A 20493-nucleotide genomic window follows, 5' to 3' on the forward strand; every position below is an offset into this window, starting at 1 on the left:
CTACTGAGATCAGAAATGCTGCTAAACATCTTACAAGCACAGGGCAGCCCCCTACAACAAAGAGGTATCCTGTCCAAAATGTCAATAATGCTAAAGCTAAGAAACCCTGGGTTAGTATAAACCTAAGAAGACAAATAGAGTTCTGAAAGATCAATTGTATTAATATTTTAAGCGGTGACTCAAATGATAAAACAGACTACTTGCTGAGGGAATAGAGACAAAAAGCTTTTGCAAAATCAATTATTCTCTTCTCTTTGCTACCTTAGCTTTCTGTTTGTAATTATTATAGATTTGAAAAAATATCTATAATTTAAAATGTATTATAGCTATTTATGTGTTTCCCCCTCTACACTGTGAATACTCGTTTTTAAAAGATTTTATTTATTTGTTTGTTTATTTATTTATTTAGAGAGGGGGGAGGTGGGGCAGAGAGGGAGAGGGAGAGAGAGAATTCAAGCAGTCTCCATGCTGAGCCCAGAGCCTGATGAGGGGCTCAATCTCATGACCCTGAGATCATGACCTGAGCCAAAATCAAGAGTCAGATGTCTAACCAGCTGAGCCACCCAGGCGCCCCCATTGTGAGTACTCTTAACTGTTCATTCCTGGTGCCTTGATCCTTTGTAGGTTTTTGTTGATTGTATAATATGGGAAAAAGTGACCATGAATTAATTACTCAAAAGTACAAATTAGAAGAAATCCTAAGTCCTCCCCCTCCAAAAAGCCCCATAATTATGGCAAATTATTGACAAGTAGAACCAAAAAGGTAAAAGAGTGAGAGTTAGAAAAAAACCTACATGGGTCCTACTTCTCTATGTGCCTGAGAATATTTACTTCCACCTATCTACTTTCCTTTGTACCAGGCAAGACCAACACATTCATTCTCATTCAATCTCTGTGAGACTCTAAGCTCAAGGACAAAGGTTATCTTGTATGTCTTTGTTTCCCTCTGTATCCCCAGCCCCTAGCACAGTACCTGGCACGTAGATGGAATCTTTAAAATAATCTTATGAAGTAGCTGTAACACACGTTTTCGTGATTATAATTGTTCTAAGGGCTTACTATGCGCCAGGCACTGAGCTAATCATATCTCATATATGCCTCATTTGATCTTTACCACAACCCTATGGGCAAATATTGTTAACCTATAGTATAGATAAGGATGATAACCTATGTTTATTGACCACTCACTCAATGACATTGTCCTGAGCACTTTACATACATCAATTTATTTAATCTTCTCAATAAAACTGTAAGGTAGGCACTATCATTATCTTCATTTAAAAGAGGAAACTGAGGTACAGAGAGGTTAAGTAATTCATCCAAGCTTACCTGGTTGGTAAGTGACAGAGTTTTGAATCCAGGTAATCTGTTCTCAGAGTCCACACAATTAACCCCTTCACTACATTGCCCTCCCTGGACAAGTTTAGCAAAATTAAGTAACTCGTCTTGAGTTACAAATCTAGTAAAGGGTGAAATTGGTATTTAAGCCAGGACTTCGAAGTTCTAAAGCTCATAGTTTTTCATGTGGTCTAATTACCTCTCCAAAGACAGAAATAATCTACATTTCCTTTGTGACAAGTTTAAGATTTTTCTCAATAAAAGTGTCATTTTTTTTAAATAAAAATCAACCTGGGGAATGGGTTAAATGGGTGATGAGTATGAAGGAGGGCACTTGTTGTGATGAGCACTGGGTGTTGTATGTAAGTGATGAATCACTGAATTCTATTCCTGAAACCAATATTACACTGTATGTTAACTAACTGGAATTTATAACTCTTTAAAAGATTTTATTTTATTTGTCAGAGAGAGAGAGAACACAAGCAGGGGGAGTGGCAGGCAGAGGGAGAAGCAGGCTCCCCGCCGAGCAAGGAGACCGATGCATGAGCCGACTGAGCCGACTGAGCCACCCAGGCATCCCAATTAGCTGGAATTTAAATAAAAACTTGAAACTACAAAAAAATTAACCTAGACTATATTCTTTCTTCAAATGTGTAAAACGTAACATTTAAATAGGAAACACAAAGCACAGGCACCTGGGTGGCTCAGCCGTTGAGCGTCTGCCTTTGGCTCAGGTCATGATCCCAGGGTCCTGGGATCGAGCCCCACATCGGGTTCTCTGCTCAGCGGGAAGCCTGCTTCTCCCTCTCCCGCTCCCCCTGCTTGTGTTCCCTCTCTCGCTGTGTCTCTCTCTGTCAAATAAATAAATAAAATCTAAAAAAAAAAAAGAAAACACAAAGCAATATGTGTATTTTCTAAAACATGCCTTTTCCCCCCTCTGCTACACTAGTTATGGGAGCCAAAAAATAGGTCTCATGACAGTAACACCCTACAGAACATAAAAACTCATGAAGTTCCTGTTAAATAATAACAGGTAGGTTTATTAATGGAAAGATCAGGGTATAACTTAACAACTGCCACAAAAAGTAAAGTGCTATAAAGATAATTTCTATGAGTTGGGTTCTGTAAGAAGCAAACCCACAGGAGCACCTGGGTGGCTCAGTCATTGAGCGTCTGCCTTCGGCTCAGGTCATGATCCCGGGATCCTGGGATCGAGCCCCGTGTCGGGCTCCCTGCTCAGCGGGGAGCCTGCTTCTCCCTCTCCCTCTGCCTGCCTCTCTGCCTACTTGTTCTCTCTCTGTCAAAGGAGCAAACCCATAGAGCAAGTTTACCCAGGGGGTGTTCTTAGGATCAACACCTGTGCAGAACTGGAAGGTACTTGAATGATGACAGCCATAGCTTAGAGTTCAGTAGGATTCTTATTATGTCCCCTGGTGAAGAAGTTTCCCCTAAGGAACTGTACCATCTAAATCTGCAAAACACAGAGTTACAGGGATAAGAAGCACGAATTCCCCAAGTGGGTTTGATGTTAATTATGTCTTATCCAGGGGCGCCTGGGTGGCTCAGTTGGTTAAGCGTCTGCCTTCAGCTCAGGTCATGATCCCAGGGTCCTGGGATCGAGTCCCGCATCGGGCTCCCTGCTCGGCGGGGAGCCTGCTTCTCCCTCTCCCACTCCCCCTGCTTGTGTTCCCTCTCTCGCTGTGTATGTGTCTCTCTCTCTGTCAATTAAATAAATAAAATCTTTAAAAAAAAATAATTATGTCCTATCCTACTTCCACTTCTTGGTTCCTGGAACCATGTATTCTACATGTTATGGACCCAGCACCACATGAAGTTTATTGACTTAACATGTATACTGCATCCTGGAAGTTGGCACCCGACCTCAGTGTATTGTATGGAAGCTGGTATCTTGGCCGTACCTTCAACAGGCTATCATTCTATCGCGTTGGTGGCATCTAGGGGATGTGATAGAACCATTGGATCCCATGGGGTCATGTACCACTGCTAAATTCTTTGTTGTGAAGTGGGTCCTTTGGTTTGATGCAATCATGTTTGTGGATCAAACATTCCGTAAGCCCTTAGGTATTGATGTTGTTGGAGGCCCTGTAGGTAAGAAAGGCAAATCCATACCTAGAATACATGTCTGTTCCTATTAGAACAAATCCCTGGCCCTTCCAGGATGGAAGGGGCCTAATATAGTCAACCTGCCACAAAGGTCTCCTTGAAGAAGGGTGCCGTATCAGTGGCTCAGCAATGAGCTCTGTTGGTAGCATGTGGGACACTTGGCAGCATCAGTAGCTAGATCAGCCTTGGTTGGTGTGGCCATGCACAGCCTCCATCCCGGCCATTGTGGCTCCTCCTTCATGGATTTATTGTGCTAGCATTAGGGTGGCTGATGACAGAAGCTGACTGACACCTGCCCGAGTCATTTAGCTACCTGGTTGTTTAATGCTTCCTCTGTGACGGATGCTTTCTGATGGGCACTACCATTTGATACAAAGATTTTCACACTCTGCATCTTATCTTAAGCCATTCACATGCTTTACCCCAGACTTCTTAGTCCCCAGTATACAACATTTCTATTTTAGGCCCCTGACCAAAACACTCACCACTACCCATGAAACTGTATATATTCTAATCTTAGGCTACTTCTCTTGCCACACAGAGTAAATAACCAGGTACAGCACCTGAAGCTCTGCCCACAGGGAGCATTTCCTCTCACAACTATTTTCTTTTTTTTTTTCTTTTATTATATCATAACTACTTTCAATACATATATATTTTTTAAGATTTTATTTATTTATTAAAGATTTTATTTATTTGACACACACACACACAACGCACAAGCAGGGGGAGCGGCAGGTAGAGGGAGAGGGAGAAGTAGACTCCCCGCTGAGCAAGGACCCCCCCCGACTCGGGGCTCGATCCCAGGACCCCAGGATCATGACCTGAGCTGAAGGCAGACGTTCAACCAACTGAGCCACCCAGGGGCCCCTAAGATTTTATTTTTAAGTAATCTCTTCACCCAGTGTTGGGCTCCAACTTACAACCCTGAGATCAAGAGATCGTGCTCTACCAACTGAGCCAGCCAAACACCCCAACAATACATATATTTTTAATTGAAGTACAGTTTACATACAATATTATATTAGTTTCAAGTGTACAACATACCGATTCAACATTTGTATATATTATGAAATCCTCACTACAATAAATGTAGTTATCATCTGTCACCTTACAAAGTTATTACAATATTATTGATTATATTCCCTACACTGTACTTTATATCCACGTGAATTATTTGTTTTATAACTAGAAGTTTGTACTTCTTAATCCCCTTCACCTATTTCACCCATCCTTTTACCCACTTCCCTTTGGCAACCACCAGTTTGTTTTCCTCGTTTGTAAGTCTGTTTCTGTTGTTTTGTTTTTAGATTCCACATACAAGTGAAATCATACAGTTTTTGTCTTTCTCTGTCTAACTTATTTCACTTAGCATAATACCCTTTAGATCCATCCATGTTGTTGCAAATGGCAAGATTTCTTCTTCTTTTTTTTTTTTAAGATTTATTTATTTTAGGGGCACCTGGATAGCTCAGTTGGTTAAATGTCTGCCTTCAGCTTAAGTCATGATCCCAGGGTCCTGGGATGGAGTCCCATGTTAGGCTCCCTACTCAGCAGGGAGTCTGCTTCTCCCTCTCCCTCTGACCCTGCTCATGCTCATCTCAAATAAATAAATCCTTTTAAAAAAATATTTATTTGAGAGAGAGAGAGGGCATGCACAAGTGGGGAAGGGGCAGAGGGAGAGGGAGAGAAAGAGAATTCCAAGCAGACTCCTCACTGAGCATGGAGCCCGACATGGGTCTTGATCTGACAACCCTGAGATCATGGACTGAGGCTGAAACCAAGAGTAAGACACTCAACTGACTGAGCTACCCAGGAGCCCCAAGATTTCCTTCTTTTTTATAACTGAGTAATGTGCTAGTGTGTGCATATGTGTGTGTGTGACTTGCCACTCCACTTGGGAAGGGTCGTCACTTTCTTCAAGCTTTTAAGAGCCATTTTAGCAGTGCATCAACACCTTCTCCTGGAGTTCTTGCCAGGGTGTTAAAACTTGTATCCCAGAATAGTACTTCTATAATGGTAAACACTACTTGATCCTACTTTATGTTTTACTTCTATCCCTTATTCTAGCACTCTTAGAATTAAGTTCCATAGACACTCTCTCAGCTGCTGAGGTACATGATGGCTGGGTTCTGCAGAACCTTCAGAGTGTATTACCTTTCTTTCTTAGCAGGCCCGATGTTTCCCTGTTCATTTTTATTGTAACCTTAATTATTGATCTTATGGCTAGGAGGGATGTTCGGGATAGACCCTGAGGGACCATCCATGTGGTATTGAGGGCACACACCTCTTCATCATCTTCAAGTCAGAGGAAAGCACTGGTTCTTAAGGAATGGGCCTCTTCTTAAGTTCAAAGGGCTTGAGGGAAACGGGGGCATCGAGATCTGAATGTATCAATCTAGATGTCCTCTCTCAGGGTCCCATTTTTTCCTAATCAGGGCCCTGACTTTACGGGGAACAGACTTGGCTAGGTTGACAATTTAACATTCTTGAACTCTGCTAGTCTTCAGATTACATCATGGGCTTGGTCCTCAGCTATTTCTACCCTTCTACTGCAGAAGAGAGCTTCTTAATACAAGCATAACCATCTTAATTGTGCTTCACTTTCTTGCAATTTGCAGGTATTGTGTTTTTTAGAAATTGGTTTGTGGCAACCTTGCATTGAACACATCTATTGGCACCATTTTTTCAACAGTGTTTGCTCACTTCATATCTCTGTGTCACATTTTAGTAATTTTCACAGTATTTCTAACTTTTTCATTATTATATATTTGTTATGGTGATCTGGAAAAAGATGCCATCTAGGACTTCCATAGCTAGAGGAAAGTCAATGGCTGGCTTCAGAGCTTCACAGCACCGACTGATTCTCTTGCTAGGGGCTAATGCAGCTGGTGGCTTTAGGTTGAGGCCAGTGCTCATTCACCATTCCAAAAGTCCCAGGGCCATTAAGAATTATGTTAAACCTGCTCTGCCTGTGCTCTATAAATGGAACAAAGCTTAGATGATAGCACATCTGTTTACAACATGGTTTACTAAATATTTTAAGCTCACTGTTGAGACCTACTTGCTTAGAAAAAAAGATTTCAAAATGTTACTGCTCATTGACAATGCACCGGGTCACCCAAGAGCTCTAATGGAATGAATATACAAAGAGGTTAATGTTATTTTCATGCATCACACAACATCCATCCTGCAGACCTGGATCTAGGAGTCATTTAGACTTGAAAGTTTTATTATTTAAACAACTATATTTCTTAAGGCTATAGCTGCAATAGATAGTGATCCTCTGATGAATTTGCACAAGTAAATGGAACACCTTCTGGAAAGGATTCGCCATTCTAGATGCTATTAAGAACATTCATGATTCATGGGAAGTGGTCAAAATATCAACATGAAAAGGGATGTGGAAGAAGCTAGTTCTGACCCTCATGGATGATTTCGTGGGGTTGGAGACTTCAGTGGAGGAAGTAACTGCAGATGTGGTGGACACAGCAAGAGATCTAGAAGTGGAGCCTGGAGCTGGGGCTGCATGGCTGCAATCTCATGACCAAACTTGAACAGATGAGGAGTTGCTTCTTATGGATCAGCAAAGAAAGTGGTTTCTGGAAATGGAAACTAGTCCTGGTGAAGATGCTGTGAAGATGGTTGAAATGACAACAAAGGATTTAGAATATTACATCTACTCAGTTAAAGCAGGGGCAGGGCTTGAGAGGATGGACTCCAGTTTTGAAAGAAGTGGGTAAAATGCTATCAAACAGCATCACATGCTACAGAGACATCAACCATGAAAGGAAGAATTGATCAATGTGGCAAAATTGTCTTATTTTAAGAAATTGCTGCAGCCACCCCAACCTTGAGCAAGCCGGTCAGTCAGCAGGCAGCAACATCAGGGCAAGACACTTCACTAGCTAAAAGGTTATAATTCTCTGAAAGAGGATGGTTAGCATTTTTTAGCAATGAAGCATTTTTATTTAAGATTTTATTTATTCATTTAACAGAGAGACACAGCCAGAGAGGGAACACAAGCAGGGGGAGCAGGAGAGGGAGAAGCAGGCTTCCCGTGGAGCAGGGAGCCTGATGCGGGGCTCGATTCCAGGACCCTGGGATCACGACCCGAGCCAAAGCCAGACGCTTAGCGACTGAGCCACCCCGGTGCCCCAGCAATAAAGTATTTTTAAATTAAGGTATGTACACTGTTTTTGTAGACACAATGCTATAGCATCCTTAATAGACTACGGTATAGTTGAACATAACTCATATGGAATGGGAAACCAAAAAATTCATTCGACTCACTTTATTGCACTGTTCACTTTATGGTAGTGGTCTGGAACCGACCTGCAGGGCCTCTGAGGCGTGCCTAAAAGCTGTGGGGGCGAAGGCGGGGGGAAGCCCATTTGTTTTCACAGTTAGCCTTTAATTCATCATCTTCGATTTTTCATTGTCTCTTTTAAAAGTATTCATTGCTGGGATGCCTGGGTGGCTCAGTCGGTTAAGCGACTGCCTTCGGCTCAGGTCATGATCCCAGAGTCCTGGGATCGGGTCCCACGTCAGATTCCCTGCTCAGTGGGGGGCCCGCTTCTCCCTCTGCCTCTGTCTGCCGCTCTCTCGCTCTCTCTCGTTCTCTCTCTCTCTCTGACAAATAAATAAAATCTTTAAAAAAAAAAATAAAAGTATTCATTGCTTCCAGCAATAGCCATCCAATACTATTGTCTTTATAATTACTACTTTCTCACATTTCTCAATGCCTCATACACTACACCCTGGTGCCCTTCCTCACACTGGTATACCATCCCAGTCCATCATCTGAAAATGTCAACAACTGTAATCCTGTCTTGTGACTGTGCTGCATCTACGGCCAGAGATGGGGTCCTCATTGCCAGCTAGGAAGCAGGGGATCTAGCTCCATATTAGATGGGGTCCTCATTGCCAGCTAGGAAGCAGGGGATCTAGCTCCATATTTATTTGACAGAGAGAGAGAGAGAGAGAGAGCAAGCACACTCATGCGCACAAGAAGGGGGAGTGGCAGCAGGAGAGGGAGAAGCAGACTCCCCACTGAGCAGAGAGCCTGAAGGGAGGCTCAGTCCCAGGACCCCGAGATCATGACCTGAGCTGAAGGCAAACGCTTAAATGACTGAGCCACCCCAGTGCCCCCCAAATTCCATTATCGCATCTGCTTTCTGCCCCTCCTAGCACCAACTGTCACAGGGTGGATTCTCCATGGAGCCATGCAGAAAGTTCTAAGGGAGCTCTCTCAGGATAGATATCTAGAAGGAGAATGGAAGGAAGCAAGACTAAATAAAGGAAGAAACTGCACTGCAAAGCAGTCCCAACGAGGTGTTGGCTGACCTCCCAGGGAGCTCAAAATCTGCGATGGCCCTTCTGAATTACCGCAAGTTCAGGGGAAGCGTCCGGCATTCATATGTCCACACCAACCAGTCATTAGATGCAGGCTGCCCTGGGAAAGGGTGTAACCTTGGACAAGGTGGCTCTTTTCAGCAGAGATTGATTTGAATAAGTCCTCAGTGCTGAAGAGGTGATCTGGACGGTGCAAAACAGGATTCATGACAATGATGCTGACAAGCTTTTCAGAACTCAGGGGAACCGAGATGGGAAAAGCCCTCAAGAAGAGGAAGTGCTTGGGCCAGAATAAGCTTCTTGCTCTACCATAATTGTTTTTTTGATTTGCTAGTGAATAGGATTTGATTCTAGTTAAAAAATTTGCTCTGTAAAATAATCTTACAGATATTGTTGATAAGACTTCTAGAAACATCCAAACAAAAATAATTATTTCCTCAGTTTAGAACAAGAGATCCCAGACAGCATAACACATTGATTATAGTTCTGCTTTAATAGGGTAAGACTTGAAAATACACAGATATCCAGGAAAAAAAGTAAAGCAGTATGAAGTACTGAGAGCACAATTGGGCTTTAATTTGGGTCTTCAGTTTCTAATTGTAACAGCAATCATACTTCTCAACAAACAATGTCCACCAGCTCTGCAAACACATCCAATGGTAATATTAGAGCAATACACTTTACACTGGACACTTTACACCCACTCTAAATTCACCATGTGTTTCATCTGGGTTTTTCATAAGAAAAGAGGCATATCTATAATTCACAATCAGAGTCAGGTTTCTGAAGACTTAGATATGAAATATTGCCTGTCAATTTGCTTCTCAAACTGAATTTTAAAAAAAACAGTATAATTTATTCTTTAAAGCAATTTTATAGACATGGGTGGTCCAATTAATTTCATAGTGACGTTGGTTGAATATGATACAAAGGAAATACAGGTATCTTCCAGGACAATAGGATAAAGGAAGCTTTCAGAATTCATGAGGAAAAAAAAAGGTGATAAAACCTAAATTTCTTTTTCAGATGTTTTAAAATTTCTATAAAACCTTTTGTTCCAAAATTAATCACTTAACTATGATACATAAAATACATTGAATGCGTTGCCTGACATCAAGATGGGAAACCCTCTCTTTCACATAATAAAATCCCCTTCTGGTCCATCTTGGACCAAGTCCTGGTTGTCTGATGGCAGATTTATCTTGAGAGGCCTAAATTTGTAATAAAACGCACTGCTTTCATCTACTGGTTGGTATTCCTGTTCAATTTCAGTTAAGAAGCCACTTCCAGAGCCACTTCCAGATCCTGATCCCGAGTCAGATCCAAAATAGTCCTCCGAAAGAGGGAAGACATCATTCAAGTTCTGGGATCTTGTCATTCTGAAGTAAGACAGAAAAATGAAAGGAAAAAAAAAACCAGTAAAGTTTGAGACATAAGGAAGATAATCATAATAAATTTTTTAAGATAGAAAATTAATGCAGCTACCCAGTTGCTCAAATTAAAAGTTAAAAGTTTCCCAGTTATTCAATGCTTTAAAACAAAAAACAAATCAGACCTTTCTACATGTTTGCCTATACTTGCTGTACTTCACTCATTGCATTTATCAATCAACATCTATGCATTGCAGATTCATAATAAATAGTGCTACTTTTCTTATCACTAGCATAGTAATCCTATACTTGGTAAATTTACTTAAGGGGTCATTTTTTTTTTTAAGATGCCTTTCCCATTTTCTTCCATTAAAGAAAGGACAAACAAGTGTAAGCCTAGATAGGTGACATTTTTTTCTAATTTAAAATTTCTACAAAACTTCTGATAATTCACAGTGCTTCAACAAAATTCATTCTTAAGAAATTCTTTGTAACAAGTTAAGCATTATGTTTACCACAATTAACTAATTCAATTTCCTCTCAAAAAGTAAGTGCATTCATTCAGCTGGGTTCAGTTTGGTGGTTAGAAGTCCACTCAGCACCAAAGACCAGAGCAATGGTGTTACCCCTCAGTGGTAGAACAAAGCAACTAAGTATCAGAGACAAAAATTTAGTTTCATAGTCTATGGGTCATTTTTTTCCATGAAAATAATGAACCACAGACCATATAACAGATTAGAGCTTCATTCATGCGTGCATTCAGTAAATATTTAACATCTGATCCCTGTTCTAAGTGCCTGGGATAGAATGGGAACTGACAGATGAGGTCCCTGCTCAAGAAATTTATAACTTGTTGGGGAACACAGACAATGAAAAGTGAATAAATCAGGAAAACATGAGGCGGTACTAAATGCCATGCAGAGAAGTAAAATAGACTAATATAATAGAGGGTGACCAGGGGGTTAGTTTAGACTCTGAGGTCAGGGAAAAGGGATCAGAGCTGGAAACACAGATTGGTAGTTCCATATGCACGCACACACAATAGAAGCCATAAAAAGGATGAGGTCACCTAAAAAAAGCATGCAGATAGAGAAGAGGCCCTGGACAGAACCAGGGCCTCACCAACATATTAAATATTGAACGGAGGAGAAAGAACAATCAGGGAAGTAGAAGAAAACTCAAGATAAGGTGGGACCATGGAAGCCCAGAGAAGAAAGCATTTCAAAGCGGGGGGGGGGGGGGGGGGTGGGGGCGGGCAACTGGTTTTGAAGGTAATTAAGAAGTTGAGTAAGGAGAGAAGCAGAGAAGTAAACAGTGGATGTGTTAAGCAGGAGTGACTGTGACCTTAACAAGGACTCTGAGTGGAAGGTGGGAACGGAAGTTCAAACAGAAGGAGTAGAGGGGTGGGGAAGACAGGAAGCATCCCTTTCAGTAAGTGTTCCTGTGAAGAGGAGCAGAGAACAGGGCAAGGGCTGGAAAGGATGCAGAGTCAAAGAAGAGATTTTACCCAACGGTACGAGACGCTAGAGAATGTCTGCACACCAATGGGAAGAAGATACTGGGCTCAGAGGAGTAATTGCAGAACTGACGTCTAGAGAATTAAAGCCAACTAGAGGAGAGCGAGGACCCCAGAGATGAGCGACAGTAAGGAAATACCTCTCTCTCTGGGCTAGAGGGGCAATGGAAGAAGGTGGTGTTACCTGAGCCCAGCATCGGGAGGGAGCTGAAGCCATGGATGAGAGACGGCCCTGCCAGAGACGCCACCCAAGGCAGGACTTGACAAGAAACATCCTGGTCTCTCCCTGCCTCCCATGCTCCCCCCGTCTCCCTCCTGTGCCTTCCATTGGCCAAACTCAGCCACAGACCTGGGAGCCTGAGAAAGGCAGACCATGGGATGAGCCCAATACAGAGCAAGAAGGGAAAAGAAAGATGGATAGTAGGGCAAATGGGTCCAGGACCAATACAAGAGCAGGGACTGTTCATTCATAAAGGACAGGAGTGTGACAGTAAGAAGAAAACTTTCCTGCCTGAGGAAAGGGGAAGATCAAAGAGATTTAAGAGAAGAAATGGTATAAAATAGTTGTTTTGGAGAACTTGGGTTATTCCTCTAACATTTTAGATGTAAATGAATTACTATGGAAACCCATGAGTTAAAATCATGGAGGATGCCATAAAATCCGTTTCAGGCTAGAAGTGGAAGACAGGAGCAGGATGGCAGAGTGGCATTTTGAAGGTGGTGATGACATCATCTCATGCAGTGAGTGCCAGGGATGAAGAGAGTCGCCGGGACCCTCAGAGGGATGCTGGTCTTACCTGGTGTGGGCATGATGATTTACCCTGGCTTCGAGGAGAGTGATTTGCTAGGTTTAATCTTCTAAGTCTAAGGATTAATCCTTTTAAGATAATCCTTTACATAATACAGTTTTGCTGCATGTTATATAACTTTGATATTCATTGAAATAATTGATTCTAAGACAATTTCATTTTGGTTACTTATGAATTCCTGTTGGATCTTTTTTGCAAGTTTAAAGCAGGTTTGATTTGATCAAGAAGAGGTTTGGCTTTCTCTTTGACAAGTCATGGCCATTTATTCTTCCTTTCCCTAATTTCTTCTTTTTTAATCACTACCATCTAATCTCAGAACATTTTTATCACCCCTCAAAAATCCCATACCTGTACTCCCCACTCTATTCCTCCCTCTCCTCCATCCCCCAGTGACCACTCCTCTATTTCCCACCTCTATGGACATTTCATATCGATACAATCATGCAATATATGTGACTTTTTATGTCTGGTTTCTTTCACTTTGCATAATGTTCTCGGGATTCATCCATGTGATAGCATGTATCAGTATTTTGTTCTTTCTTTTGGCCAAATAATAGTCCACTTTAGGGAAACACTATGTTTTGTTTATCCATTCAGTTGACAGACTCCTATTGGATTTCAATGTATAATATGCTCTACTTACATAAGTAGAATGATGTCCAATCATTTCCAATACTTGTTGGTGAAAAGTACTCAATTTTTGTCTCTGCCCCCACAAAAAGACCTTGCAAAAGTATAGATGAATCATGCATTCTTGCACATCTCCTATGCCAGTAAACACAGTACTGTTTTACCATGTCCTGTGTAGTGAAAACCAAACCATCAAAGCAAGATACTGAAGAAACACACTCTGGACGACACTCCCATTTCCAAGCCAAGATCTCGACAGAGGTTGGTGAAAGTAAAATCAGAGAAAGTTCACTTACGAAGAAGGATCGGTCCTCGGAGGAAGGATTCTGTTGGATTCCCCCGGAAGTAGGTTGAACATCGGTCCCTTTTCATCAACGCAGTTTGCAGAATTACTATCAGGACTGCAGCGTACCCACTGGTACCTGGCTCTCCGCACAGGAAAACCTGCCCAAACAAGGAGCCCACGTGGTTAATACGTATCTCTTACACTGCTTCTAATCACCCTGTCCCTAAGAAATTTTTGATCCAATTGATTCTAAATTTGGCAGAAGGTAAGGTGTGGGCAGGTTTTATGCCCATAAATATAACAGGAGAACCCACTGTGTGCCAGCCTTTTATATACATTGTCTTCACGATAACCCTAAAAAGGAGTCCAGAGTTGAAGGTTAGAATAGGCTTTGGCAATCAGCTGCCTGGAGTAACGTCCCAGCTCTGCTACTGGTGAGCTGTGAAACCTTCACTTCTCTAAAAAAGTAAGTAAATAAATCTAAAAAAAAAAAAAAAAAAGAATGAGGCAGCTCTCTGGATACTGATATAGATTCTCCAGGGTTGATTATTAAGTTAAGAAAAGTAAGGAACAGGGGCGCCTGGGTGGCTCCGTCGTTAGGCGTCTGCCTTCGGCTCACGTCATGATCCCAGGGTCCTGGGATCGAGCCCCGCATCGGGCTCCCTGCTCAGCGGGAAGCCTGCTTCTCCCTCTCCCACTCCCCCTGCTTGTGTCCCCTCTCTCACTGTGTCTCTCTCTGTCAAACAAATAAATAAAATCTTAAAAAAAAAAAGAAAGGAACACTGTGCATTGTGTTAACATGTGTGTTTGTGTTTTTAAGACTATATTTACATACATGTTTACATATATGTACCTTGAACCTCTGAACAGATATAAAACAAACTGCCTCTGTGAGGGAATTGGTAGGCAGAAGACACTGGAAGGAAGGACATATCCTTTGAAGCTTTATTTATTAATTTTTGCGAGAGAAAGAGAGAGAGAGGGAAAATGAGTGGGGGAGGGGCAGAGGGAGAAGCAGACTCCCCGCTGGTCTGGGACAGCCAATCGTCCAAAATGGGTTAGTTCTGTCACTGCCTGGAGACTGGAGGTAAGGTAGCAAGATAATATCCGATGTTTGCCCCTTACCAGCTGTGTGTCCTTGACCAACTTACTTAATCTCCCTGTACCTCAATTTCTTCACTCATAAAATGGTGACAGTAATAGAACTAATAATGAGATATAAATGCTAGGTTCTTAGAATAATACCTGGCACCATGGTTGGAGCTCTTTAAATGCTAGTTTCTGTGATGAGCAGGAAGACCTCAATGACCAATCTCTGCTAGGGGACAGCTTATAGAGATCAGAATTTAAATACTCATTCTACCATTTAGTACCTGATTCTCAATTTCTCATCTTTCAAAGTTGAATAATAGTGTCCCAAAGAGTTCCCGTTCAAATGAGATAAAAGTATGTAAAACATCTAGCACAAATCTTTGCGCAGGGTATTTAATATGTTTTATTTTTCTTTCTCCTTCTCTGATTCTTTCCTGAAGCAGCCTAAGTTTGGCATCTGGTTGCTACTTAGACACCCTGTATTGTAGGTGCGATAGAAATCCAGCATCTCCAGCAGAGGGCGACAGCTTCACGCTCTGTGCTGGCCAGAACAGTGCAGTGCAATAGCGTAAGACAACCACACAGGGAATTTTCAATAAAGTAAAAAGAGACAAGTGAAATTAATGCCATCACATTTTACTTAGCCAATGTATTCAGATATTGCCACTTAACATATAAACAATATAAAAGTTACTAATGAATATTTTACATTTCTCTTTTCATGCAAGTCTCCAAATCTGGTGTATATTTTGCACTTACAGCACATGTCAATTTGGACTTGCCACATTTCAAGTGCTCAGTGGCTATCGTTTTGGACAGAGTAGGTCTAAGCATTCTCCTTTACATGCAACTGATGTGCTGAATATCAAACTGAGGTAATGTTTGCAAGGACAGGAAGTTAAACAGAAAAGTAAAACTAAAACTTTATGAGGAAGCATCCAGGTGAAAGACCATATCTTTTCACCCACGTAACAAATACAACTTTGGCAAATTAGTGAAAACAAAATACAAAATGCCCCTCTAGAATTCAGAATCTCAGCTTTTGAAATTTATTATAGAGGGACTTTTTGGGGAGCCTGGCTGGCTCAGATGGGGGAGCATGCGACTCTTGATCTCAGGGTTGTAAGTTCAAGCTCCATGTTGGGTATAGAGATGACTTAAAAATAAAATCTTTTTTTTTTTTTGAAAGAGGGGCTTCTTTGGGGGGGTGGAATTGACTATGGTGATAGTTGCATATATCTGTGAATATACTTTAAAAAAACATTGAACTGTACACTTATTTGTTTAAAGAATTTATGTATTTATTTGAGAGGAAGAGAGAGTGAGTGAGCAAGAGAGAGAAAGAGAGCACAAGCCAGGGGAAGAGGCAAAGGAAGAAGCAGACTCCCACTGACCAAGGAGCCTGATGCGGGGCTCGATCCCAGGACTCTGGGATCATGACCTGAGCTGAAGGCAGACGCTTAACTGACTGAGCCACCCAGATGCCCCTGAACTGTACATTTTAAATGGATGAAATGTATGGTTTGCGAAGGCTATTTCAATAAAGCTGTTTAAAAACTTGTAGAAGTCCCCCCCCCCCCCCAAAAAAAAGTTTATCTAATTTGGGTCTGATCATTTTCAGTCGGCTTTAAAATAAAGAGCATGGTTACAGACACAAAGTTCCTGACATATCTGTTGAAGGGTGTTGGCAGGATGTGAATTCAACAGTCTCAGCCCCTGCTGTTGTGGGACTACCTTGATTCTATCTTGCTTGAGAGAAAGGTCTTATGATTACTGTAATTGAAAAAAAAAAAAAAGAAAAGGGAGAATGCTAGTGGACACAAAGGTTATCTTCCTCAAAAGCCCCACCTGCTGGATCAGCTGGCTAACTTTGTGTTGGATTCCAGGGAAAATAATGGTTTTTATTTAGAATCCTTTTCCTCACTGTCCCCCACCACCCAGAGTCGCTAGTCCTGCTTTACCAAAATGTTCTTTCTATGAATGAACATTACTCCTGTCATCCCTCTGCATCTTTTTAAAAAAATATTTTCACTTTTTATTTTATTAAAGTAGGCTCCATGGCCAACACGGAGCTCGAACTCACAGCCGTGAGATCAAGAGTCACATGCTCTACCAACTGAGCCAGTCAGGTGCTCCTATCTGCATCTTTTTACGTTGTAATACCAAATTTTCCCCAACAGCATCACAATTTACCAATCTGCTATTCTAATGGAGATTTGCTATAGGTGTGTTACAGAAACTTAACCAGAAAATTCCATGAAGGGGGGGGAGATTAAAAAAAAAGACCATTTTATTCATTGTTTTGGTAGCACTGAAACAGACATCACTCAGTTGGAGTTGCTTCCTACTGGACAATCAATTCCACAAGACAGACAACCCTTGCATGGTTTGACAAGCTATATATGTTCCAAGTTTACTTTCAATTTCTCCCTCTCTATCCCTCAATTCAGTGGTAAACTTTATAGCAAGTTCGCTACAGTCAAAGCAAGGTTTTTTGTTTTAAATAAAGAAAATCTCGGGGTGCATGGCAGTCAGTAGAGCATGTGACTCTTGATATTGAGGCCATAAGTTCAAGTCCCACATTGGGTGTAGTGACTACTTAAAAATAAAATCCTTAAAGGGGCGCCTGGGTGGCTCAGTTGGTTAAGTCTCGACCCTTGTTCTCAGCTCAGGTCTTGATCTTAGTCATGAGTTCAAGCCCCTTTTGGGCTCCCAGTGGGCATGGAGCCTACTTAAGAAAAAAATATTTAAAAAGAGAGGGAGGAAGGAAGGAAGAAAGAAAAAATCTCTAATCTACCTAGAAGACAGCCGAGCTGCAATAGAAAGTTAACTCTGACCTTGAAATCAGATGACCACTTGTGGCATTAATTAGTTGTCACGGGCCTAAAGCAAGTCTCAAATATTTTGCAAGAGGTTGATCTAAAGAGCAAATGAGATGGCGAATACGAGATCAGTTTTCTCCTCTATAAATTGGTGTTAATTCCTCCTCACAGGGAATGTGATGATCATTTATGAGAGCATGGAAATGAAACCACTTTACAATCAAACAGCAGCACACATGGCTGGAATCAATATCTACCCTAATCTAGGGAGTGTGGAGTGAACACACGATCTGGCCACACTTGCTTGTGGATCTTCCATTTTCTCTCTTTATGGGCATCTTTAAAAAAAGAGAGGTAATAAAAGAGTTTAGGATTCACAGACCTTATCAATAATCAATAATCCCCTGGAGGTCTACATTAAATCGAAAGCCACCTGTGCTCTCCAGGATCTCCCACGCATTGCCAAATTTCCCATCCTTTGCCCCTGATAGACACGATTTTACATCATGTTTTTCCTTGGGTTTGACTTAACATAACTGATAAGGGCTGAATTGTGTCCCCTCAATTCATATGTTGAAGTCCTAACTCTCAATATCTCAGAATGGGATTGTATTTGGAGACAGGGCCTTCAAAGAGGTAATTAAGGTAAAATGAGTTCATATGGACGAGCCCTAATCCAATATGGTTGGTGTCCTTAGAAGAAGAAGAGATCAAGACACAGACACATACACACAGAGGAAGGACCGCGTGAAGACACAGGGAAGATGGGCTTCTCCAAGCCAAGGAGAGAGGCTTCGGAATGAAACCAGCCCCACTGACATCTTAATCTTGGACTTCCAGCCTCCAGAACTGTGAGAAAATATATTTCTGTTAAGCCACACCTGTCTGGGTACTGTGCAGCCTCAGTAAACTAACACAGTGACCTAAGATATTTTGAATATGTTCAGTAAGGACAAGCCAAAAGCCTGGTTTGAGCAGTTCGGTCAAACCAATGGTTTAAGTAAACATTTTTTAAAAGACAGGGAAAGAGTGCTATCGAGTCATATTGGCATCCCATGGAGGTGTGGGAACCAGCGCCGCGGCTCTGGCAGGGCTCCTGGAGAGGCTGTCACACACGCCGTGGGTGGGTATCCGTTTCCCTTCTCAGTCAGATGTGGGCGCAAACCCTTAATTCCAACACCAAGGACACTTCTCCTTTGGAAATACCCTCGTTTTTCAGTTTGTTCATTCTATCTTTTTTGGTTCCTTTTCCAACAAAGAGCTAAACCTACCAGGTAATGATATAAATGCTAGTGCTTTATGTGATTTCATAATGGTTTCTTCACTTGTTTCTGATGAATACCTACTACATAAGGAATGTTTTTGTTTTTTTTAAGGTTTTATTTATTTATTTATTTATTTATTTATTTATTTGAGAGAGAAAGAGAGAGAGCATGAGCAGGGGCAGAGGGAGAGGGAGAAGCAGACTCCCCGCTGAGCAGGGAGCCCAATGTGGGGCTCGATCCCAGGTCCCCGGGGATCAAGACCTGAGCCACCCAGGCGCCCAGGAACGTTTCTGTTTCAGTTCTAGTTTTACCTACTGAATCTTAGTGGGGAATGTGATATTTCGGGGAAATCCTGAATATGTAAAGACTGACTTAGCTCTGGCAGGGGTGGACCCCCCACCAACTTGTCACTCAAGTTTGTGCTACAAATATAGACCTCATTACTCTGGATCTTGTCAAAACACATTAGGGAATTATTTCATCAAGCTCAAGATTTTCCCTAAAAGATCCAGGACAGTTTCTTAAAATCAATACAGTTTTATACTTTAAAAAATACATAGATTATTAAAAAAATTAAAAATACATAGATTAGTAAAAAGTTTCAGCAACATTATTTGCTGTTACTTTCTTCAATAATTGCATAACAAGAAGGAAATTATTTTATAAATTTCCAGTACATAATGAATGTATCTGAGATTATCTGTACGATTTCATTTCCACCAGAAGTAAAAACAAGGCTAGAAGTCACTTCGAAGAAACAAATCCAGGACATGTGTGTCACTGTAAGTCAATGTTTCCTGTACAAATTGGGGGAACTTAAATAATTTTCTACTATAAATTCTCCCGTCTATTTATCAGGCCATAACCTTCTGCCTTATTTAGACATGATCCCTTATTTACCAAAGGAGAAAAATTGTATTTTTCTTACAAACTGATCATTTCTGTTGTCTTAGTCATAAGGATTTTAAGTTGTTTCAGTCTGACTAACCAACCCTAAATGATAGAGAAATCTAAGAAGAAATTTCCAAATGTAATGTGACCCTGAGCAACAGCACAAATACTAAAATTCTCTGGTCTGTCTTTAAACTGAGAGGGTTTGTTCCATGTCTAACCATAATTGAATTTTCACTAAGAACGAAATTTTTTTAAAAAAAGGAAAAATACACAGATTTACTCTGATTTTTAAAATATATCATTTTCCGCTGTTAGAGTAATTACGATACCACCATAATATATTAAAACTTGGGACTGATATAAACCCTGGGACCTCCAAAACTCACCAGTGCCATCTCCTCCAACAGACACATGGGTTATGTTCTATATTCCTTTCTGGAGTTTTTTGGGTTTTTAAAAATTTTTTTTAATTTAAAATTCAATTTAACCTACAGTGTATTTAATATTAGTTTCAGAGGTAGAATTTAGGGACTCATCAGTTGACCTTTCTTGAGTTTTTAGAAGTTTATAAACTATACCTTTTCATCCAAAAATAAAATAGCACGTTTCAATCATGGTGTTTATGAGGCCACACCTGCGTCAGAGTTTCATTTATCTTGATCCCAAACTTAATCAAACTCACATTAAAGAGTTCAGCACCCCCAAATCCTTTCTCTTTGCCTCCTGTCCCACGATATAATACATTCTGTACCTTAAAGTGAATATAATCATTTGTGTGGACCCCAGGGCTTGCAAAGATTACGGAGGGGTGAGGGGGGAGATGAGATTCCTGGGTCTTACCTTGAACTGAAGAATCCAAAACCAGGAGGAGGGCAAGAGCCAGGACAAGCCTACTGCCCTGTTGGAGTAGCTGCATGGTGACCAGCTCCCTTCAGTTCTGCTGCCTGCACACCGACCTCACGATTAGGAAATGTAGCAGGGTGCACTCTGTC

General features: G+C 41.3%; 1 protein-coding gene across 1 annotated transcript; it reads right to left on the reverse strand.

Moving 5' to 3' along the window:
• Positions 1-9286: 9286 nt before the first annotated feature.
• On the reverse strand, positions 9287-20486 carry SRGN (serglycin). Its single transcript, XM_036113821.2, has 3 exons — positions 20342-20486; positions 13439-13586; positions 9287-10196 (listed from the first exon to the last, which is right to left on the reverse strand). Exons 1-3 carry the CDS (start codon positions 20415-20417, stop codon positions 9953-9955), a joined length of 468 nt encoding a protein of 155 aa, XP_035969714.1. The 5' UTR covers positions 20418-20486; the 3' UTR covers positions 9287-9952.
• Positions 20487-20493: the final 7 nt, after the last annotated feature.

The sequence above is a fragment of the Halichoerus grypus genome, chromosome 7 (genome assembly GCF_964656455.1).
Source record: "Halichoerus grypus chromosome 7, mHalGry1.hap1.1, whole genome shotgun sequence".
Classification (NCBI taxonomy): Eukaryota; Metazoa; Chordata; class Mammalia; order Carnivora; family Phocidae; genus Halichoerus; species Halichoerus grypus.

Bases quoted from the DNA above. Each gene is read 5' to 3' on its own strand.
- SRGN (XM_036113821.2), bottom strand. From the start codon at position 20,417: ATGCAGCTACTCCAACAGGGCAGTAGGCTTGTCCTGGCTCTTGCCCTC. The intron at 13,587-20,341 runs GTAAGACCCAGG...TTGTTTGGGCAG, and splicing joins TTTGGATTCTTCAGTTCAAG to GTTTTCCTGTGCGGAGAGCC. The intron at 10,197-13,438 runs GTAAGTGAACTT...GTCTTACTTCAG, and splicing joins CCGAGGACCGATCCTTCTTC to AATGACAAGATCCCAGAACT.